We start from the raw sequence: 24542 nt of genomic DNA on the forward strand, positions 1-24542 counted from the left end.
GTGCTGCACGGCAATTCGACAGTATATTCGCCGCTCGAGAGACGGAACCAGGGGGACACGTTGTAGACCTCCAAAACTATTTTACGGTGATGCGTTAGCGACAGTAGGGTAGATGAGAGCTGGGATCACTCAAACCAGGAGAACGCGAAATTAAACCGCAGTTAATGTCATGTTTGGAAGTTTGACAGATCTCGTAAAACAGAGTATATTCTTTGAATGTTATTGTAATTCTGGGGTTGACATACAGTAGGAGTGGGAGTTTCTGTAATCGCATGTCCCCCTTATCCAATGGACACGCATTTGGAGACCCCTGGTACACCAAGTAGACCTATGAAATTACTTCTGTAATGTGGATTGCAATTTTATTTGAAAAAAATAAAGGTCTACTTCAGAACAATGTGAGAAGATACGCGTCCTGGATTTTCATGTTTCTGGATATCTTGAAAATTATTGGCAACAGCTGAAAGTCGCTATGCTCAAGGGATTTCTGCTCAGGTGTCTTGCCTGCTCCGACAGTGGGACCAAAATGGATTTGACGCCACTGCAACCCCCCGTCCCCCATTAACAGAAATTCTAACAGTTCTTACACGTTGTTATTAAACTACGGTTTTAAATTTGACAAATGCTTTGGAAGAAATCGCAAGACGACCCGCATGGATTTTAAATCGACATTTGCATTTGGAATTTCAATCATGAACTTTGTTGACAGTTTGATAACCTTATTTCTCCTGACGCTTCTGTATTTGTCAGCTGTCAAGGTAAATTATGTATCATAACAGACCCAGGGTCTCTAAATGGACGTCAAGAAATGTATTATATTTGTGAAATATGGTCAAGTGTAGGTCGTCCTTGTCGCTCCCCTTGTTAGGTCATTGCTCATGTTTTAACAACCTCAAAATGTTTCGTGGCATCGGATATATTTAAATAGCAAATCTGACACTGTTCCAACTTCATGTATTTACTGTCTGGTGTGGTGCGTTTTTGTCGTTCAGAGGTGGAATAGGCTTATCTAATGTTTTTGAACGAATGTTATAAACTTTAGTCTAGACTGGTGATTGCGGGCCTGCTCAGAACCACCTTGGCGATATTATTACGCTTTTAAAGGCGCAGCGGCATTTTGAATTTGCAGAGATATGGCAGCAGGTTCACTGCCTGCACATTCGATCCTACAGTTTCATTTTAATAGGCACTATCGGAATACCACTACCCACCTACATTTTAAATTAACATTTCTGAAAAATAGTGCATTGGCTTAATATTTTATTAAGGCTTTAACATTAGTTTAACTATTTAAAAGGTAGACATTAATGTAGGTCTATACTGGTTTGCAAATCATTAATCAAAATGTTGAAGCCTCCACATGACCCTTGAGCAAAACTTTTTATGATAATACAAAACCCCCAACCAATATATCTCTTTAGGAGACTTTTCAGGTTCAGGTGAAAATGGTCCAGCCAAGTCACCCCTGATACAAGTCAGTATTCGACGTCCGTCCATGTCAGAGGAAGTCAGGAAATTATGTGGAAACTGGCCACTAGGGCAAACAGTGAGTGCTGTTACTTTTTTTTTTTTTTACCTTTATTTAACTAGGCAAGTCAGTTAAGAAGAAATCCTAATTTTCAATGAATACCTTCAAGTATGTTTCAGTGTTGTGGACAGGGATTGTGGATGGGCATAAGCATCTACCTCTGATTACAAATATTGCAAGTTCGAATCTAGTGATTTAATATTTTTTAAGCCTATCCGAAACCTTAACCATTCGAAGTTAATGCCTAACCTTAAACATTTGGATTTAGTGCTGAAACATAGCCTTAAACACTTTGAAATTTGACGTTTGCAACAACTTTGACATTTTACGTTTAAAACATGGATTAACGTGTAATTCTGACGTGAGACTGAGAACTGGTAGCAGCGGTAACAGGTTGAGGTTGATATTATGCACTTCCATTGTTCCGACTAAACTCAGTAGTCCTTAGTGAAAGCCACTTGGTAATGAATCTCCAGGCCTCATGCAATCCTGGGCAGAAATTGCACAAGTGTGTGTGTGATGGTGTGTGCGTGTGTGATGATGATGGTGTGTGTGTGTGCGTGCCTGTGTACGTACGTGCTTGTATATGAGTGGATCGATGCCAACCACTGTGGGAGGACTGCTGACAGCAATCCCCACCGTGGAGAAATGTCGCAAACTGTGGGCTGGATACGGGTCATTGTAGCAACAATTAACAAGTGTGGACTGTTGAGTTGCGTAGAGAATTAAATGGTAACATTTGCAAACATAGGCTTACAACTTCTTCAATCTTCACAGTGAATGACAATGTAGGCCTTGGCTTTGAAACAAAACAAACAAACCGGTTGATCTTTGACAGCGCCAATGTCATATCGTGTCTGCGCCACGTAGCCTCTTTGGTTACACTTAAGTGATTGTGAACTGCACTGGAATATGACATTCAAAAATGTAAGGCTACAATCTAACCTCCAATTTGTGTGCCCCTTTTCCTTTCTCCCGTGCAGAGTGCCCACATACCGAAAGAAGGATGGAGGATTTCGCATGACGGCGGTAGGTGTAAGGCACCGTGGGAAAAGGGCTTTCATTGGGCTCCCTCGAAGGCAAACTGCCAAGGAAACAGGGTTTGTGTGGTTCACATTGAGAGCACAGGGAGACCCACACCTTCTAGTGGACTGAAGTGTAACTGCACTAGGTCCTCAGGCTGAATAGGCTCCAACATTGAAGCCATAGTAACACATTTCAAATAGAATGTTGTCAATTTTCACTTAAAATATCCATGAATTCCATTTGAAATATTGTGTGAGGTTTTTATAGAATGGAATTGAGTCTCTGGCCCTCATGGGTTCTTTACACAAACATAAGTTGCACAATATATTTGGGATGGAGCTGCTTTCGATCAGAAGCTGAATGTTATGTGATATTGTTTCATACTATGTTTGGTTTGGCTGGTATAGGACACTGCAGGGGGTGTGCTATGATTTCCCATTTCTCCTTTACTCTCCAAGAGGAATCAGAGTTTTTGTCTGTTTGTGGTGTCTCAATGTCTTTCCCAACATTTGCAGCCCCAGGCTACAATGTTTTTAGTGCTTCAGTGCAGAAGGTACCAAGCTTTGTGGGGCTGAGAGAGGGATTGAAAGAGGGAGTCAGTACAGAAGCATACCAGAGCCACAGTGAGAGAGGAAATGAGAGAGACACCTTGATGGGTGAGATAATATAATAATAAAATATATAATGTACATATGGCATGTACTGTAGTAGATGCTTTTATCTATAGCGACTTACGAAAATGTATGCACGCATTACTGTATAGGTGATCCCAGTGGGAGATGCTGGTTGTTGAAGGGAAGTTAATGTAGTAGATGTATATTTTGTAATATGCATGTGTGATCTTGCCACAACCACCCTGTGTTTGTTGATCATTTACTGTATGTGTGTATAGGTTCTTGGTATACTAAATGTGTGTGTATGTCTCTCCACAGTGATATCCTTCATGGAGGTGTACAATAAGAGCCTATGTCAGCCCAGGGAGCTGCTGGTAGAGATCGCACAGGAGTACCCAGAGGAGGTAGAACATATCTTCATCCCATCCTGTGTGGTGCTGACGCGCTGCGCAGGCTGCTGCAACGATGAGATGCTAGAGTGCACGCCAACCTCCACGCATAACATGACCATGGAGGTGAGAGACAGAGCGTTTTATATTTTAACCCTTACATCTCCATCACACTTCTTCTACAACCCTACTTCTACATATACCGGTTACATCACCAAGGAGGTGAGATACTGACCTCTGACCTTTGACTGTTTAACCGCTTACATTTAGACTGGACACCTCCCCAAAATGACATTTAGAACATAATGGAGGTGAAACACTTAACCCTATACTTCTTTCTCTTTGTGTTATTTCCTCTATCCCCCATGTCCCCTCACAACACAGTAACATCACTATGGAGATGAGAGCCCTTTAAACTTTAACCCCATATATTAACCCACTGTTCCCCGGCTGCCGAAGACGTGGATATGGATTAAGGCAGCCCCCTGCATCTCTCTGATTCAGAGGGGTTGGGTTAAATGCGGAAGACACATTTCAGTTGAATACATTCAGTTGGACAACTGACTATCTCCCTTTCCATAGCCTCTAACCTCCCCCTATCCTCACATACTATAACATCCCTTTCAGGAATCTCTCCAGCCTCTTTCTGACAATCCATATACCCTTATGCTACATGCGTGTCTCAAGTTATATGGGTCTATGTATGTAGATGTATGTAAGGGATAATCAACGAGGGGCTATGCGTTCTATGGACAATAATGAACGACGTGGAAGCTTCCACGGAGTTGCATTATTTTCCAGAGTTCAGTGATGAATTAGTAGTTGTAAAAAGGTATTTATTTATATGGGCAATGGGACCAGATTTACATTTTAGTCATTTAGCAGACACTCTTATCCAGAGCAATTAGGGTTAAGTGCCTTGCTCAAGGGCACACCAACAGATATTTCGCCTAGTTGGCCCGGGGATTTGAACCATCGACCTTTCGGTTACTGTCACAACGCCCTTATCCACTAGGCTACCTGCCACCTAGGTATACAGATATGTTCTAAACAGGTCAAATGGTTTTAAAGACATTTTGGAAAAATTCCTGGGAGGATGGAAACCCTGTCAGACTGCAGCAACCTTGTACTTGTTAATATGAATTATATTTTAAAACTATACTTTCCTTTACATAGACACAACCATTGCAATTGGACAATAGAACTCACAGGGTTGAGCTTGCTTTATGCAGGTTTGCATTGTATAGGCCTATGCAACTGCAATTAAAAGTAACTCACACAGTCTATTTATGTAATCAGTATTCTGTTGTTCGATTCATTTCATTTAATACTTTTGGATTGAAAAGTTCATGGTAGCTTAGCCAGCCAGCCCAAGTTTGAATATAGCCTAACCAAATTTGATCAAGTTCACATTTTCTCCTAACACAAATATATTGTCTATAAATAGGCTACAGAACCCTGGCTAGAGGGGACATGGAGCATTGGCTGTAGCCTATGCAGCTGCCGGCTGTAGTTGCCTATGCAGTAGCCGAGTTGATCAAACTGAGAAATTGTCTCGTTTTCTTCCCATACAGTTTAGGTGTAGGCTGCTGCAACATTTCTGTGAAGTTTTTGCTTGTGTATGTCGGTAGTGATGTGTAATCACGTTTGCTAAATAAATACTGTAGGACAGTGGGGCGGCGTGCGCTTTGCTAAATGATGTGCTTTGTACCTGGCCTGCGCAACCTGTGATTTCCGTGAATCTGATTGTTCAAGACACAGAACAGAATGCACAGAACCTGCAGCACTCCCATATGAAGGACAGATAGGCTTACATAGTGTGTGAGATGACATATCGAGTCATACAGCTCAAGTCCAAGTTAAGTCACCAGTCATAGATGCTCAAGTCAAAGTCAAGTGTTTGTTTTTTTGCCAAGTAAAATCTTAAGTCGCAAAATTTGACTTGAGTAATACTCAAGTCCAAGTCACATGACTCGAGTCCCCATCTCTGACTATAGCCATTGAATTCTACCGTGCAAATATACCAAATATATTGGCAACTACCTACAGTAGTTGCCGTGGTAAACAGACTTTCTAGTTTAACTAAACAAACCATCAGTCCTAGCTCGCCATTATGAAAATCGAATTCAACAATGCCAATTAATGTTTTCAATTTGAAATTTTCTTTCAAAAGTAGCTCAAACATAGAACATGTATGAGCCATTGAATTCTACCGCGCAAATATACTGTGCATTATTGGGAAATAATGCATGCTCTAGAATGCCCTTCAAGCCAATCAGAAACAAGTATTCAACAATGCAATAGTATAATTAAGTGATAATGCCCGAGAAGCCGGTGTTTGGAGGATTTCGTCTCGGGCCGGCAAACCGTGCCAATATATCCTCCAAACACTGTCTTCGAGGGCATTATCACTTTTATACAACGGGTTACCAACGTATTCAAATAATGATTGACAAATTTTCATTAAAAACGTTTTGATTAATTTATTCATACTATTTCATCCTTCCACAAGATATAGTCCCGACACAAATCTAGGGTTGCTATGCATCTATGCATCTATGGACGCAACCCAGTCATTCGATCTAAATGTTCCAAACTGGCTAGCAACGTTCTTATCCCTTTCTTGCTAGCTAGCCAACTACGCCTAACTTACAGTCATGTCAAAAAGTGCAGCCAGAATAACAGCAAAGAAGCTGCATTTGCGTTTGTTTAAGCTGTTTTCTATTGACATTTATTTGGCTATATCCATAACAATGAGCTAATGAGACTCGATTTCACCTGGCATAGAAAATGTGCTCACTCGTCAGGACACTTTTGTTCAGTGGAGCTAGCTAACAACACAGCTACAGTAACACAATCACTTCAAACTGAAGCTGGAAAGACTGCAAATTATCTGCGTTTCGTTTTTACCTTTTTTCAATTTACCTTTTTTTGTATATATCCATAAAAATTATTGTAGCTGATTCCTGATTTCGACTGGCTGAGAAATGTTGCCCACCTGTCTCTCGTCCCGACTCGTTCATTACTATGGGACAGCCGGAGATCAAATTTGAATATTGAAACAATGTTGCAATTGTCGGAGAGACAGATTGAAGGTTTTTTCAAATCTCCGCTGTTGAAAACTAAGTGTTAGTCTAAAAGAAATGTGAAATAATGTCTAGATGCTTTTTATAGAGGAGATCAAGTTTATAAGTTGCCTGGCTGGGCTGATGAGACAGTGGATCAGGGTAAATAGGCATTTTAACGTCATAGATTTAGCCAGTGACAACTTGTGGAATAGACACTGGCTGGAATGCGGTTTTAACCAATCAGCATTCAGGATTAGACTTACCCGTTGTATAAAATGTGTAAACAATATATGTGTGTGTATAGTATATGGTGGGAAAGGAGAGAGTCTGTGTGAGTATGTTTGACCGTTCTATATTAGACTCTGTCTTCTCTTGTTTTTGTTTCCACAGATAAAAAGAATAAAACCGCAAAGGCAGGAAAATGACATCTTTATGAGTTTTACAGAACACAGTGCATGTGAATGCAGGTAAGATGTGTTTAAGTATTATTTTGTACACTTGCTGCATGTACACACACACACACACACACACACACACACACACACACACACACACACACACACACACACACACACACACACACACACACACACACACACGCCTACTATCTAATCCAGTGTTCTTCTCAGTTCAGGGCATATGGAGGTCTTCTACGAGGAATTCAGGGGCATTTACTGTAAACAGCGATATTGATTGTCTCTGTTAGATAACTAAGAGTCCGTTCCTACTTCCGGGTGCCATCTACAATCACACTGAGCACTGATCAGGGCCTGTATCCACAAAGTGTCTTAGAGTAGGAGTGCTGATTTAGGATCAGATCCCTCCTGTCCATATTATCATATTCATTATGATCTTAAGGCAAAACTGATCCTACTATAGATCAGCACTCCTACTCTGAGACACTTTGCAGGTCACAGAAAAGTGATATGGTATGAACCATGTATCAGCTTTTCCTTTAACGCCATAGCTATTCATTTATTTAACATTTTATAAAGATTTCTGTCCTACATTCAGTGTGTATAATTTTCCACCTTTTCATAACCACCATATAAACTGCTCAAACCATTAATTCATTGTTTGTTAACCATTAATAAACGATTTGTAAATCACTTTTCACAACTCTAACTAGTTTATAAGTAGAATGCAATGTTTTACATGGTTTTCTACGAACCTATTGAGAGTACTGGGAAATTAAACGTGACGTTTCACAATTCTTGGCCTCCTGTACACACTGGATTAGCTGTGAGCCAGAGGATTCGTTGCTCCATAATCAGTTATAGTGAAATGAGCTGTGGAGTTGAGCAACAAAATAGAATTGAGAATTGGCTATTGTTATCAGATATTGTGTGTGTTGTGTGTTGTGTGGTGTGTGTGTGTGTGTGTGTGTGTGTGTGTGTGTGTGTGTGTGTGTGTGTGTGTGTGTGTGTGTGTGTGTGTGTGTGTGTGTGTGTGTGTGTGTGTGTGTGTGTGTGTGTGTGTGTGTGTGTGTGTGTGTGTGTGTGTGTGTGTGTGAAAACAAATCAAGGAGGTAAGCCAGGGAGAAAGCCATTCTTGTCATGACTACTTGGGGATCAGGGATGGAAAACACTAGAGTAGTAGAGTGCTACAGGGCCACCCAAGCTGAATCCTGCCTATGTCTATCTATCTGTCCACTGTTGATGATCTGAATCGGTTTACAAAGAAACAAACGGTGGGCTAGATTTTGTATTTATTATGGATCCCCATTAGCTGTTGCCAAGGCAGCAGCTACAGTAGTCTTCCTGGGGTCCAAACACATTAAGGCACTTACATTACATATAAAACAAATATAAAAACAGTACATCATATGACATTATTACACCACTACATGTACTACATGTACGCGCTTGTGTGCGTATGCGTGTGTCTGTACCTTTGTGTGTCTCTTCAGTCCCTGTGTTCCATAAGGTGTATTTTTACCTGTTTTTTTTAAATTTTTAATCTGACTCTACTGCTTGTGTCAGTTACCTGATGTGGAATAGAGTTCCATGTAGTCATGGCTCTGTGTAGTACTGTGCGCCTCCCATAGTCTGGTCTGGACTTGGGGATTGTGAAGAGACCTCTGGTGGCATGTCTTGTGGGGTATGCATGGGTGTCCGAGCTGTGTGCTAGTAGTTTAAAGAGACCACACGGTACATTCAGCTTGTCAACACTTCTTAACAAAACAAGTGGTGATGAAGTCAATCTCTTTTCCACTTTGAGCCATGAGAGATTGACATGCATGTCATTAATGTTAGCTCCCCGTGTATTAAGGGTCAGCCGTGCTGCCCTGTTCTGAGCCAATTGTAATTTTCCTAATTCCCTCTTTGTGGCACCTGACCACACAACGGAGCAGTAGTCCAGGTGTGACATCTAGGGCCTGTAGGACATGCCTTGTTGATAGTGCTGTTAAGAAGGCAGAGCAGAACCTTATTATGGACAGTCTTCTCCCCATATTTGCTACTGTTGTATCAATATGTTTTGACCATGACAGTTTACAATCCAGGGTTACTCCGAGCAGTTTATTCACCTCAACTTGTTCAATTTCCACATTATTCATTACAAGATTTAGTTGAGATTTAGGGTTTAGTAAATGATTTGTCCCAAATACAATGATTTTTGTTTTTGAAATATTTAGGACTAACTTATTCCTTGCCACCCATTCTGAAACTAACTGAAGCTCTTTGTTAAGTGTTGCAGTCATTGTAGTAGCTGATGTGTATAGTGTTGAGTCATCCGCGTACATAGACACACTGGCTTTACTCAAAGCCAGTGGCATGTCGTTGGTAAAGATTTTTAAAAGTTAAGGGGCCTAGACAGCTGCCCTAGGGATTTACGGATTCTACCTGGATTATGTTGGAGAGGCTTCCATTAGAGAACACCCTCTGTGTTCTGTTCAAATCAAATTTTATTTGTCACATGCGCCGAATACAACAGGACCTTACAGTGAAATGCTTACTTACAAGCCCTTAACCAACAATGCCATTCAAGAAAAATGTAATTAATAATTAAGAAAAATAGAAAGATTTTTTATTTATTTATTAAGGAGCAACCAATAAAATAACTGTAGCGAGGTTATATACAGGGGGTACCGGTACAGAGTCAATGTGCAGGCGCACAGGTTAGTCGAGGTAATTGAGATATGTAAATGTAGGTAGAGGTAAAGTGACTATGCATGGATAATAAACAGAGCGTAGCAGCAGCGTAAACATGGGGGGGGGGGGGGCAATGCAAATAGTTCGGGTAGCCATTTGATTAGCTGTTCAGGAGTCTCATGGCTTGGGGTTAGAAGCAGTTAAAAGAAGCCTTTTTGACCTAGACTTGGCGATCCGGTACCACCTGCTGTGCGGTAGCAGAGAGAACAGTCTATGACTATCGTGGCTGGAGTCTTTGGCAATTCTTAGGGCCTTCCTCTGACACCGCCTGGTATAAAGGTCCTGGATGGCAGGAAAATTTGCTCCAGTGATGTACTGGGCTGTACACACTACCCTCTGTAGTGCCTTGTGGTCAGAGGGTGAGCAGTTTCCATACCAGGCAGTGATGCAACCAGTCAGGATGCTCTCGATGGTAGAACCTTTTGAGTATCTGAGCACCCATGCCAAATGTTTTCAGTCTCCTGAGGGGTATAGGCGTGCCCTCTTCACGACTGTCTTGGTGTGTTTGGACCTTGATAGTTTTTGGTGATTTGGACACGGAAGGAACTTTAAGCTCTCAACCTGCTCCACTACAGCCCTGTCGATGAGAATGGGGGCGTGCTCTGTCCTCTTTTTCCACAATCATCTCCTTCATCTTGATCACGTTGAGGGAGAGGTTGTTGTCCTGGCACCACATGGCCAGGTCTCTGACCTCCTTCCTATAGGCTGTCTAATTGTTGTCGGTGATCAGACCTACCACTGTTGTGTCGTCGGCTAACTTAATGATGGTGTTGTAGTCATACTTGGCCATGCAGTCATGGGTGAACAGGGAGTACAGGAGGGGACTGAGTACGCACCCCTGAGGGTTCCCCGTGTTGAGGATCAGCGTGGTAGATGTGTTGTTACCTACCCTTACAACCTGGAGGCGGCCCGTCAGGAAGTCCAGGATCCAGTTGCAGAGGGAGGTGTTTAGTCCCAGGGTTCCTTAGCTTTTTGATAAGCTTTGAGGGCACTATGGTTTTGAACGCTGAGCTGTAGGTAATGAATAGCATTCTCATGTAGGTGTTCCTTTTGTCCAGGTGGGAAAGGGCAGTGTGAAGTGCAGTAGGGATTGCATCATCTGTGGATCTGTTGAGACGGTATGCAAATTGGAGTGGGTCTAGGGTTTCTGGGATGTTGGTGTTGATGTGAGCCATGACCAGCCTTTCAAAGCACTTCATGGCTACAGACGTGAGTGCTACGGTTCCGTTGTCATTTAGGCACGTTACTATGGGGCTTTTGGGCACATGGACTATGGTGGTCTGCTTGAAACATGTTGGTATTACAGACTCGGTCAGGGACAGTTTGAAAATGTCAGTGATGACACTTGTCCGTTGGTCAGCGCATGCTTGGAATGCACGTCCTGGTAATCCGTCTTGCCCTGCGGCCTTGTGAATGTTGACCTATTTAAAGGTCTTACTCACATCGGCTACGGAGAGCGTGATCACACAGTCGTCTGGAACAGCTGATACTCTCACGCATGCTTCAGTGTTGCTTGCCTTGAAGTGAGCATAGAACTTTTTTTAGCTCGTCTGGTAGGCTCGTGTCACTGGGCAGCTCGCGGCTGTGTTTCCCTTTGTAGTCCGTAATAGTTTGCAAGCCCTGCCACATCCGACGGGTGTCGGAGCCGGTGTAACACGATTCAATCTTAGTCCTGTATTGATGCTTTGCCTTTTTGATGGTTCGTCGGAGGGCATAGCAGGATTTCTTTCCCACTCCTTGAAAGTGGCAGCTCTATCCGTTAGCTGAGTGCGGATGTTGCCTGTAATTCATGGCTTCTGGTTGAGGTATGTACCTACGGTCACTGTGGGGACAACGTCATCGATGCACTTATTGATGAAGGCAGTGACTGATGTGGTGTACTCCTCAATGCCATCCGATGAATCCCCGAACATATTCCAGTCTGTCCTAGCTAAACAGTCCTGTAGCTTAGCATCTGCGTCATCTGATCACTTCCTTATTGATCGAGTCACTGGTACTTACAAGTTATCTTGTAAGCAGGAATCAGGAGGATAGTTTATGGTCAGATTTGCCAAATGGAGGGCGGGGGCAGAGCTTTGTACTCGTCTCTGTGTGTGGAGTAAAGCTGGTCTAGTGTTTTTTTTCCTCTGGTTGCACATGTAACATGCTGGTAGAAATTAGGTGAAACGGATTTAAGTTTCCCTGCATGCAAGTCCCCAGCCACTAGGAATGCCACCTCTGGATGAGCATTTTCTTGTTTGCGTATGGCCTTATACAGCTTGTTGAGTGCCGTCTAAGTGCCAGCATCGGTTTGTGGTGGGGAATGGACAACTACGAAAATATAGATAAACTCTCTAGGTAAATAGTGTGGTCTACAACTTATCATGAGATACTCTACCTCAGGCGAGCAAAACCTCGAGACTTCCTTAATATTAGATTTCGCGCACCAGCTGTTATTTACAAATATACACAGACCGCCACCCCTTGTTTTTGCCAGAGGCAGCTGTCCTATCTTGCCGATGGACCCAAAACCCAGCCAGCTGTATGTTATCCATGTCGTCGTTCAGCCACGACTCGGTGGAACATAAGATATTACAGTTTTTATTGTCCCGTTGGTAGGATAGTCTTGATCGGAGCTCGTCCATTTTATTATCCAATGATTGCACGTTGGCTAATGATGGTAAAGGCGGATTGCTTACTCCTCGTCGGATCCTTACAAGGCACCCCGACCTATGTCTCAGATATCTGTCTCTTCTTCATGCGAATGATGGGGATTTTGGCCTTGTCAGGTGTCTGAAGTAGATCCTTCGCATCAGACTCGTTAAAGAAAAATCTTTGTCCAGTACGAGGTGAGTAACTGCGGTCCTTATATCCAGAAGCTCTTGTCGGTCATAAGAGACGGTGGCAGAAACATTATGTAAAAAATAACAAATAACGTGAAAAAACACACACAATAGCACAATGGTTAGGAGCCCGTAAAATGGTGCCATCTGTATAGACATGTAAATCTTTATCCACAATATAGCAGGGGGTGTAATGCCATAACACATACGTTTTTCTAGCAACAGACATTGATCGATAATGTCAAAAGCCGCACTGAAGTCTAACAAAACAGCCCCCACTATCTTTTTATCATCGATTTCTCTCAGCCAATCATCAGTCATTTGTGTAAGTGCTGTGCTTGTTGAATGTCCTTCCCTATAAGCGTGCTGAAAGTCTTGTCAATTTGTTTACTTTAAAATAGCATTGTATCTGGTCAAAGACCATTTTTTTCCAAAAGTTTACTAAGGGTTGCTAACAGGCTGATTGGTCGGCTATTTAAGCCAGTAAAGGGGGCTTTGGTAGTGGAATGACTTTTGCTTCCCTCCAGGCCCGAGGGCGCACACTCTCTAGTAGGCTTAAATTGAAGATATGTCAAATAGGAGTGGCAATATCGTCTACTATTATCCTCAGTAACCCTCCATCCAGGTTGTAAATGTTGATAGACAATAATAATTTTTTCACTTCTTCCACACTCACTTTACGTAATTCAAAAGCACAATGCTTGTCCGTAATTTGGTCAGATATACTAGGATGTGTAGTGTCAGTGTTTGTTGCTGGCATGTAATGCCTAACTTTGCTAATCTTGCCAATGGAAAAATCATTAAAGTAATTGGCAATATCAGTGGGTTTTGTGATGAACGAGCCATCTGATTCAATGAATGATGGAGCCAAGTTTGCCTTTTTGCCCAAAATGTAATTTAAGGTGCTCCAAAGCTTTACTGTCATTCTTCATAGCATTTATTTTCATTTCATAGTTTAGTTCTCTTCTTTTTATTTAGATTTCTCAATTTGCAGTTATGTTTGCCAGATTTATATGGCATACCTTTTGCCTCATCCTTCTCAACCATACCATTTTTCAATTCCTCATCAATGCAATGGGATTTAACAGTTCTTACAGTCATTTTCTTAACGGGTGCATGCTTATTAGTAAGGTAAGGGCTGTAAGGTAACATGTTTGTTTCTATCTTTCAGGCCAAAGAAAGAAGTGAAAGAACAGAGACAAAAGTGAGTACAGACTCTTGCTCTGTGTTGATTTGAGAAGTGATGTCTATCTCTTTGTCATTGTCTTTCTCCTTTTATCTTTCACTGTTCTCTTTCTCCTGTGCTCACACATTTTTAGCATTTCTCTCTTAAAATGTGTGTTGTTACACACAGCATATCAAATGATCACTCGCACTACCATGTGGCACCGCTCCAATGAGCTTCCTGGAACTCACAAAGAATCACATCCACTTCATTCATTCTAATTTCATGGCCCTTTGAGCTCTCAGGTGAGACACACGGAAAACCCCTAGAATGCTTCACCCAGGTGAATAAGTGACACCTGATGAGGTCAATGTCCTCTGCTCCTGTCATCTAATGTTGTTTTATATACACCTGCTGCTCCTTACGTTCCTCTGTTACATTACTCTGTTTACATTCCTTCTCTCTGTACCGGCCTTCAACTTCTTATGGCTGGGGGCAGTATTGAGTAGCTTGGATGAATAAGGTACCCAGAGTAAACTGCCTGCTACTCAGGCCCAGAAGCTAAGATATGCATATTATTAAGTAGATTTGGATAGAAAACACTCTGAAGTTTCTAAAACTGTTTGAATGATGTCTGTGAGTATAACAGAACACATATGGCAGGCAAAAACCTGGGAAAAAGTCCTACCAGGAAGTGGGAAATCTGAGGTTTGTAGGTTTGCCTATCCAATATACAGTGTCTATGGGGTCATATTGCACTTCCTAAGGCTTCCACTAGATGTCAACAGTCTTTAGAACCTTGTTTGATGCTTCTACTGTGAAGGAGGGGGTAATAAGAGCTGATTGAGTCAGGGGTCTGGCAGAGTGCCACGAGCTCACTCAGGCGTGCCCCCGTGAGAGTTAGCTGCGTTCCATTGCATTTCTACAGACAAAGGAATTCTCCGGTTGAAACTTTATTGAAGATTTATGTTAAAAACATCCTAAAGATTGATTCTATACATCGTTTGACATGTTTCTACTAACTGTAATGGAATTTTTGGACTTTTCGTCTGGCTTTGGCGTCATGAATTTGGATTTTTGAACTAAACGCGCAAACAAAAAGGAGGTATTTGGACATAAATTATGGACTTTATCGAACAAAACAAACATTTATTGTGGAACTGGGATTCCTGGGAGTGCATTCTGATGAAGATCATCAAAGGTAAGTGAATATTTATAATGCCATTTCTGACTTCTGTTGACTCCACAACATGGCGGGTACCTGTATGGCTTGTTTTTGTGTCTGAGCACCGTACTCAGATTATTGCATGGTGTGCTTTTTCCGTAAAGTTTTTTTGAAATCTGACACAGCGGTTGCATAAGGAGAAGTATATCTTTAATTCTGTGCATAACACTTGTATCTTTTTTCATTGTTTATTATGAGTATTTCTGTAAATTGATGTGGCTCTCTGCAAAATCACCGGATGTTTTCGAGGCACAACATTACTGACCATAACGCGCCAATGTAAACTGAGATTTTTGGATATAAATATGAACTTTATCGAACAAAACATACATGTATTGTGTAACATGAAGTCCTATGAGTGTCATCTGATGAAGATCATCAAAGGTTGGTGATTCATTTTATCTCTATTTCTGCTTTTTGTGACTCCTCTCTTTGGCTGGAAAAATGGCTGTGTTTTTCTGTGACTAGGTACTGACCTAACATAATCAGATGGTGTGCTTTCGTCGTGAAGCCTTTTTGAAATCGGACACTGTGGTGGGATTAACAACAAGTTTATCTTTAAAATGGTGTAAAATACTTGTATGTTTGAGGAATTCTAAGTTGGAGATTTCTGTTGTTTGAATTTGGCGCCCTGCACTTTCACTGGCTGTTGTCAAGTCGATCCCGTTAACGGGATCTCAGCCATAAGAAGTTTAAGTATGTCTCAGGGTTCATTTCTTTACTTATGTTTTACAGGATCCTGTGATGTGTAGATAACTGTGTGTTTTTAGAAACCCCCTTTAACCATTTTTGTGTGTGTTTATGGGTCTAGCTTTAGTGGATTTCTTGTTTTTGTTCAACTGATTTTTCCACCTCTACATGGGATTGTCTAGTTGTCCTATTGCCTAAACCTACAGGATACGAGGGTCTTTGGTTGTATTTAGGTTTTATATGTCATGTGTCCAGCGGTATAGATAAGGGTTTGTTTCTGAGACCCTATCTGACCGACCTTGTTTTAACCATTTATGAGTCTGAAGGCTGATGGCTTTAGTGCTCCCTGCCAACATGTTTCTACACTGAGATGCCCCAGGGGACATTCAACTCTTGTTTTTGATGCTACCGTGCTTTACTGTTTGCTCAACTTTTACATCTGACCATGCTGTGGTGACGGCAGGGCTGGATTAAGAAATCATAGGCCCTGGGGCTTAGATATTTTCTTGGGCACCCCTCCCCTTTTCATATGTGTACACCCGCTTGCAAGTACACACTTTTTTTATGAGCCTAATAAAGATGTAATTTAACTGTGAAACTTTTAAAATAAAAATGTATCCGCCTCTTGGCGGTTGCAATAAGAAATATATATATACACATTTAAATTTAGCTCTGCTTTAAGGGCCCCCTACGGCCTTGGGGCCCCGGGCTTCAACCCATGTAAGCCCCTGCATTAATCAGGCCCTGGGTGAGGGGCCTCCTGGGTAGTTAGTAGAGGTTGACCGATTATGATTTTTCAACGCCGATACCGATTATTGGAGGACGAAAAACAGCCGATACCGATTATTGGAGGACCAAAAACAGACAATACTGATTAATCGGCCAATTTTTTATATGTGTATGTATATGTAATAATGACATTTACAACAATATTGAATGAACACTTTTATTATAACTTAATATAATACATAAATAAAAATCTATTTAGTCTCAAATAAATAATGAAACATGTTTAATTTGGTTTAAGTAATGCAAAAACACAGTGTTGGAGAAGAAAGTAAAAGTGCAATATGTGCCATGTAAAAAAGATAACGTTTAAGTTCCTTGCTCAGAACATGAGAACATATGAAAGCAGGGGGTTCCTTTTAACATGAGTCTTCAATATTCCCAGTTAAGAAGTTTTAGGTTGTAGTCATTATAGGAATTATAGGACTATTTATCTCTATACCATTTGTGTTTCATATACCTTTGACTATTGGATGTTCTTATAGGCACTATAGTATTGCCAGCCTAATCTCGGGAGTTGATAGGCTTGAAGTCATAAACAGCGCTGTGCTTCAAGCATTGCGAAGAGCTGCTGGCAAACGCAGGAAAGTGCTGTTTGAATGAATGCTTACGAGCCTGCTGCCTCCTACCACCGCTCAGTCAGACTGCTCTATCAAATATCAAATCATAGACTTAATTATAATATAATAAATACACAGAAATACGAGCCTTAGGTCATTAATATGGTCAAATCCGGAAACTATAATTTCGAAAACAAAACGTTTATTCTTTCAATGAAATACGGAACCGTTACGTATTTTATCGAACGGGTGGCATCCATAAGTCTAAATATTGCTGTTACATTGCACAATCTTCAATGTTATGTCATAATTATTTAAAATTCTGGCAAATTAATTACGGTCTTTGTTAGGAAGAAATGGTCTTCACACAGTTCGCAACGAGCCAGGCGGCCCAAACTGCTGCATATACCCTGACTGATTGCACAGAACGCAAGAGAAGTGACACAATTTCCCTAGTTAATATTGCCTGCTAACATGAATTTCTTTTAACTAAATATGCAGGTTTAAAGAAATATACTTGTGTATTGATTTTTCAAAGGCATTGATGTTTATGGTTAGGTACATTCGTGCAACGACAGTGCTTTTTTTTGCGAATGTGCTTGTTAAAGCATCACCCGTTTGGCGAAGTAGACTGTGATTCGATGATAAATTAACAGGCACCTCATTGATAATATGCAACGCAGGACAAGCTAGTTAAACTAGTAATAGCATTGTTTTTTATAAGATAAGTTTAATGCTAGCTAGCAACTTACCGTGGCTCCTTGCTGCACTCGCATAACAGGTGGTCAGCCTGCCACGCAGTCTCCTCGTGGAGTGCAATGTAATCCGCCATAATCAGCGTAAAAAAATGCTGATTACCGATTGTTATGAAAATTGAAATCACCCCTAATTAATCGGCCATGCCGATAGTAGTTAGTCACAGTGGTGTTAATGATGGTACAAAAGATCTCTGAAGATCAATGGGCTTGATCAGTCATCCTATGGAAGCTAACTCTAGTCTAGGTTCACCCAATCATTGTACGGAAATGTTCCTTTGTCACATTTTGTTATATACCCAGCATCTGTTAAATCTGCTGAATTTATACACTACCTGGAGCTCATTGTACTGTTATATCAAACAACTTAAACAGGCAGATCGCTCAAGATTGACTTTGAAATTGGACGTCTGTCTGTGTCCTGAGGGTGTCGGGAAATGCCTTCAAAACCGGACACTAGGCAACAGTCCTACTTGGGCAACAGTGGGCGCTATTACCATCAATTAGGCTTGGGATTTGATAGGGTGTTGTGGACGGGGGTGGTGGATAACCGTCATCCTATGACTCCAGATCAAAAGGTTGCATGTTGCATGAGTGGTGGACCCTCATTTGTTATTTTAATCCCATCCAAAACCTTAACCCTTCGAAATGTGACGTTTGGAACAACTTCGAAATTTTGAGAAGTGCAAAAACGTCTAATTATGCAGTGAGCTTGTTGAGTTCCATCAGCCAAGACTGGTGACCCAGATTAGTGAAAAGAGAACTAGGCTGACCCTTATAGTTTTCATGACATTGTCAGCTAGGCCTCCCGGGTGGCGCAGTGGTCTAGGGCACTGCAGTGCTAGCTGCGCCACCAGAGTCTCTGGGTTCGCGCCCAGGCTCTGTCGCAGCCGGCCGCGACCGGGAGGTCCGTGGGGCGACGCACAATTGGCATAGCGTCGTCCGGGTTAGGGAGGGTTTGGCCGGTAGGGATATCCTTGTCTCATCGCGCTCCAGCGACTCCTGTGGCGGGCCGGGCGCAGTGTGCGCTAACCAAGGGGGCCAGGTACACGGTGTTTCCTCCGACACATTGGTGCGGCTGGCTTCCGGGTTGGAGGCGCGCTGTGTTAAGAAGCAGTGCGGCTTGGTTGGGTTGTGCTTCGGAGTACGCATGGCTTTCGACCTTCGTCTCTCCCGAGCCCGTACGGGAGTTGTAGCGATGAGACAAGATAGTAATTACTAGCGATTGGATACCACGAAAATTGGGGAGAAAATGGGATAACATTTAAAATAAAATAAAAAATAAATAAAAAAAGACATTGTCAGCTAATCCATCTATGTGCACGCTTAAAAGGCATTTGCCTCATGGAGCGCAATACATCTCCTTCGCATAGAGTTGATCAGGTTGGTTGATTGTGGCCTGTGGAATGTTGTCCCATTCCTCTTCAATGCCTATGCAAAGTTGTTGTTTTTGGTGGAAACTGGAACACGTTGTCGTACATGTTGATCCAGAGCATCCCAGACATGCTCAATGGGTGACATGTCTGGTGAGTATGCAGGCCATGGAAGAACTGGGACATTTTCAGCTTCCAGATGATGGCGGTGGATGAATGGCACGACAATAGGCCTCAGGATCTCGACACGATTTCTCTGTTCATTCAAATTGCCATTGATAAAATGCAATTGTGTTCGTTGTCCGTAGCTTATGCCTGTCTATACCATAACCCCACCGCCACCATTGGGCACTCTGTTCACAACGTTGACATCTGCTAACCGCTTGCCCACACTACACCGTACATGCTGTCTGCCATCTGCCCGGTACAGTTGAAACCGGGATTTATCTGTGAAGAGCACACTTCTCCAGCGTGCCAGTGGCCATCGAAGGTGAGCATTGTCCCACTGAAGTCGGTTACGACGCCGAACTGCAGTCAGGTTAAGACCCTGGTGAGGACGACGGTTTCTCAGAAATGCTTTGGTTGTGCAAACCCACAGTTTCATCTGCTGTCCGGGTGGCTGGTCTCATATGATCCCTCAGGGGAAGAAGCAGGATATGGAGGTCCTGGGCTAGCGTGGTTACACGTGGTCTGCGGTTGTGAGGCCGGTTGGACAGACTTTCAAATTCTCCAAAACTACGTTGGAGGCGGCTCATGGTAGAGAAATGAACATTCAATTCTCTGGCAACAGCTCTGGTGGACATTCCTACAGTCAGCATGCCAATTGCGGGCTCCCTCAATTTGAGACATCTGTGGCATTGTGTTGTGACAAAACTGTACATTTTAGAGTGGTCTTTCATCGTCCCCAGCACCAGGTGCACCTGTGTAATGACCATGCTGCTTAATCAGCTTCTTTATATGCCATACCTGTCAGGTGGATAGATTATCTTGGTAAAGGAGAAATGCTCACTAACAGGGATGTAAATTAATTTGTGCACAACATTTTAGAGAAATAAGCTTTTTTGTGCATATTAAACATTTCTTGGATCTTTTATTTCAGCTCATGAAACATGAGACCAATGCTTTACATGTTGCGTTTATATTTTTGTTCAGTATAGTTTACATGTTGTCAACAATCTAAGCCAACCCTGTCCATTTTGCCCCATAGTTGCACAAGTGCCGGTTTTGTTGCTAAACAACCAACCCATCTATAGTCCAGTATCCATTTGGGAATGTTAAGAGTAGCTGAGGGAGTGTTTGGTCAAAAAAAACAGCTAAACTTAAATATTAAACTTGTGAAACCCTTTCTTTTTGGTCTAAGAATGTCTAGAAGCCAGTGTTCTTTTGATAATTTATTTTGCTACAACAGTGACAAAGTTTTAACTTCTAGATTCATGGGCCGTTCTGGCTCGGACAAGGCTTACTTGTCCAATTCTTATTTACTAGATTTATTGAGACCATTTGATTCTATTTCAGTCCATTCTCTCACTCCTATAGCCTCTGTGTGAATGAACGATCTATTGATCGATTGATTTGATTTACTGACTAACTGAACTCGGAACTCTCTATTCGGTTGATATGTGTCTCTTTTCCTCGTCCTCTCAGATGTATCAGTGTTGTTGTGCTTCTTTCTCTTTTTTCCAGAAAACCCCGGAAAGGCAAGGGCAAAGGCCAAAAGAGAAAGCGAAAGAAAAACCATGACCAAAAGAATCGTGAAGCGTATGTCAGCTCGGCCTTCTCCTCTCCCAACCTGCACTTGAGTGTGGCACTTCTAAGCTTATTTGGGAGGAGTTCATTTGCCCCTTTTTAATTAATTAATTTGCTCACTCACTATTCACAGCCCCACCACTCCACCCAATACCACCACCACCACCCAATCCCACCACATGCATCAATTGGCATGAGGCTTTTCTGAACCCCCATCCCACCGGAGTAGGTAGAAGTCGTCCCTGAATAATAAATAACATCTGATCCTATATCTATGGTTAGGGGTGACTTCAACCTCAAATCACTACAACTCACTCGATTCACCCATAACCCTGCCTCCATACCTCACTGCCACCCTCACCCCACACCCCTTGTGATAAGGAACCCTAGGGGGGATGGAGGGAAAGTATGGAGTGATAGGGTAAAGATAACAGAACTGAACCAACCAGCATGGCTTTTTGCTGACGATCTCACTAATCCGGTATCTGTTGTGGGGATCATCCAAGGCCTACATCAGTGTTGAGTCTGTCTCGCTTTGCTGTGTCTCACACTCGCCCTTTTCCCCCTTTCTTCTTCTGTTTCTTTTCATCCCTCCAAACAGGTTTTTGCTGTTCCGTCTGCCATATCTGGGCTTTGTTTGCAATGTGAGCATATGAGAGATGGCAATCACACTGTTGTTTCTTTCTGGGTTATGTAAACCAACAAGTTGTTTAGCCCGTTCTATTTGTGCGTTCTCTTTGTCTCCATGGGTCTCAACAATTAAAAAAATAAATAATAATTCAATAGAAAGAGTTGCTCATGTTTCTGCAATGGGTTTAATGTCAAATAATAGAGTTGTTCTGTTCACGTTGCTGTGCCTTTAGTTCTCAATGGAATGTCTGTCTGTCATCCCCCATACTCTGTGAAAATGGTTTGGTCCACTATCAACCCCTCTGTGTGGAAACAGAATGGTGCAGTCTCTCTAGTGTTCTTTGTCATTTAAACCAGATCTATTCTCTTATCTACTGGTTCTCTATCTAATCTGTGTCTACAGGTGTAGGATCTTAATTTGAGCCAGTTTGCTACAGCAGAAAAATAATCCTGCAGCAACAGGAAATGTGGATTATAATTAATGGATTCATACATTTTTTGTTACGGCAAATCAAGTCTGAAGTTTTAACTCGCACTGCAAATTTGCACTTCCTGCTGTGCAGGAAAATTCTCAGCAACAAATGAGTGATCATATTAAGATCATACATCTGTATGGGAAAAACAATACTTTTAACATTTTAATTCAATAAAATCGAATCCTGTATCTTTACGCACAAGACGACCTCTGAGTTTTATTTGATTATGTAAAAAGAGAGTTTTGGGATGTGTTGAATTTGACAGTGTTTTGTGTTGTAAGCCTCACATCCCTGCCAAAGCTTGCTGGTGCATGTCTAACCGAAACAATGCATACTGTACGTGGGCAAGCCAATCATCAAGAATCACTCCCCCCTACCACCCTACGAGACAGTAGGAGGAGGTCACCCTGCCAGCATAGGATGAGTTGGGGAGAGGGCAATGGTTTTGGGGGTAATTTTGCTGCTTGCAAAGTGTCCGTTTTTGTACAACCCTCCAGTCACATGCTACAATTCCTCCTCCTTTACATACCCACACATACAGAACATTCACACATAGGCAGTGACACTGGGAGTATGAAGTTGCAGCATGTGTGGGTTGTCAGAAAACACTTCCAAGGTTGTTTCCATATTAATACCATTCTAATAAACATCCTTCCTATCTCTTTCTCCTCCTCCAATCTCCTCTTCATCATCCTTCACTTTTTCCTCTCCTCTCTCTGTCTGTCTAAAGTCAGTGCGAGCCATGTTGTGATGGCTGTTCAGAGAGGAGGAAGCAGGGGTTCATCCAGGACCCTCTGACCTGCCAGTGTTCCTGCAGAAACTCCAATGCCCACTGCCGGGCGCGTTACCTGGAGCTCAACGAGAGGACCTGCAGGTGTGTTTGTGTGTGGGTGTCAGGAGGACTTTTGTTTTATCACTCTTGACCTCATAACTCGGTATGGTAACCAAGATGGTGTTTGGTGACATTTCTTGACCACATAAGAGCCTACCATTAGCCAAGAACCTGACCAAGACATTGGCGCTCAGTTCCCAGAGCATGAGATCAAGTGTGTGTTTCATACAACCATACAGCCCTACTTCTCTGTTTTTAATGCCTGTCTTTCTTCTCTTTGTCCCCCAGATGTGACAAACCAAGAAGATGAGAGGCCAAACTTCAGATGAAATGACATGATGGAATATTCACAAGATGTTTCACAGCTCAGCACTTTGAACTTTAAACTCTAAGCTCATTTTCTCTGTGGAAAGCATTCCTCTGGACTGACTGAGAAACAGCAGAGAGAGAAAGAGAAAGAGAAAGAAAATGAACAGACAGAAAAATCATCCCAATGTAGATCTGTATATACTAAAGTATATACTAAAAGTACAGAATTTTTATTGCTGCTAAAAGAAAACTAACTAAAACCCATCATTATAAAAAAGCAAACAGCTGTGTGGTTTTGTATTTCACTGGCGTGTGACCGCACTGCAGTTTTGTTGTAATTTCATTTATGCAAATTCTTCACTGGATATATATGAGGGGTTATGTGTCGAATCAGAAACAACAACCTAGCTATGTGATACATATATCAGCAGAAAAGAGGAGGAAGAGAAGAAGGGAGAACATTCTTGGAGGGATGGAAAGTACTGACCCATAGACTCCCGTTGCAGGAACCCAATTGCAATGGCAGGACAGGCAATGGGAAAACGGGGATCTGTCCCTTTGTGACAATTTCTTTTACCTGAAAGCAAGTTCTAGAACTGATGCGTAGAACTTGTGGAATGCTAGAACTGTCTTTTGCTGCCCTTTCTAGCAGTGGAACTGGATTTGGAGTGCCATTAATACTTCTAAAGGGATACTGATGATTGATTTTGGTATACATGGAAACCTCTAGAAACAACTGATACTGTAGCTTGATTCCATTGAGAAACTGTGCCTCACAAACTGTGCTGATCACTTCAGAGTGAGAAATCCTGAATCTGCTTCTTAAATTATTATATTTTTTTCGGAGGGGAGGGGGATGGTACGCTGTCTGCGGTTGAACTCAATACAGAATGCAATAGTATCGATGGCAAGCTGTCTGTCTGTATATATACTATACATACTTAATATCCCTTATGTCATTGTTCACTATAGATAATTTATAATGTTAGAGTATTTTCAGTATTCAGTCCTCTACCCGTATTTAATTTGATCTATTTATATATACAGTGTTATGTTCTTTTGGGTTTCCCCCCTCCCCGCTATGTGATGTCATTATCGTCTCCTCTCTGCCTAGCTACAAGGAGACACTGCTCTTGGCTTTTATAAGAAAGGAAAATCTTTATGTAAACATTCCTCAAATGGATCATTTGTATGGACGGCCTTTTTAAGGTGGGGGTGCTGCGTGTGATTTTCACCCTGCTCGTGTGTGCGTGTGTGTGAGTGTGAGTGTGAGTGTGTGTGTGTGTGTGGGGGGGGGGGGGGGTTTAGAGGCAGAGTAGGCTTATGCTTGTCTTGAGCTCCACCACGCAAATAACAATAAACCCTTGCTAAAAGAAAGCTCGGCCTACCAAGTCAA

General features: G+C 42.1%; 1 protein-coding gene across 5 annotated transcripts; it reads left to right on the forward strand.

Annotated features, from left to right (window-relative positions):
• On the forward strand, positions 1 to 24542 carry vegfab (vascular endothelial growth factor Ab). Of its 5 annotated transcripts, XM_071413230.1 has the most exons (9): positions 24 to 758; positions 2512 to 2557; positions 3070 to 3210; positions 3487 to 3683; positions 7016 to 7092; positions 13771 to 13803; positions 20837 to 20911; positions 22736 to 22879; positions 23126 to 24542. In XM_071413230.1, exons 1-9 carry the CDS (start codon positions 654 to 656, stop codon positions 23145 to 23147), a joined length of 840 nt encoding a protein of 279 aa, XP_071269331.1. In that variant the 5' UTR covers positions 24 to 653; the 3' UTR covers positions 23148 to 24542. The 5 variants fall into 5 exon arrangements, with proteins under 5 accessions (XP_071269334.1, XP_071269335.1, XP_071269331.1 ...); XM_071413233.1 differs by lacking the exon at positions 3070 to 3210 and having other exon boundaries at positions 1 to 758; XM_071413231.1 differs by lacking the exon at positions 20837 to 20911.

Source organism: Salvelinus alpinus, chromosome 8 (genome assembly GCF_045679555.1).
Source record: "Salvelinus alpinus chromosome 8, SLU_Salpinus.1, whole genome shotgun sequence".
Taxonomy (NCBI): domain Eukaryota; kingdom Metazoa; phylum Chordata; class Actinopteri; order Salmoniformes; family Salmonidae; genus Salvelinus; species Salvelinus alpinus.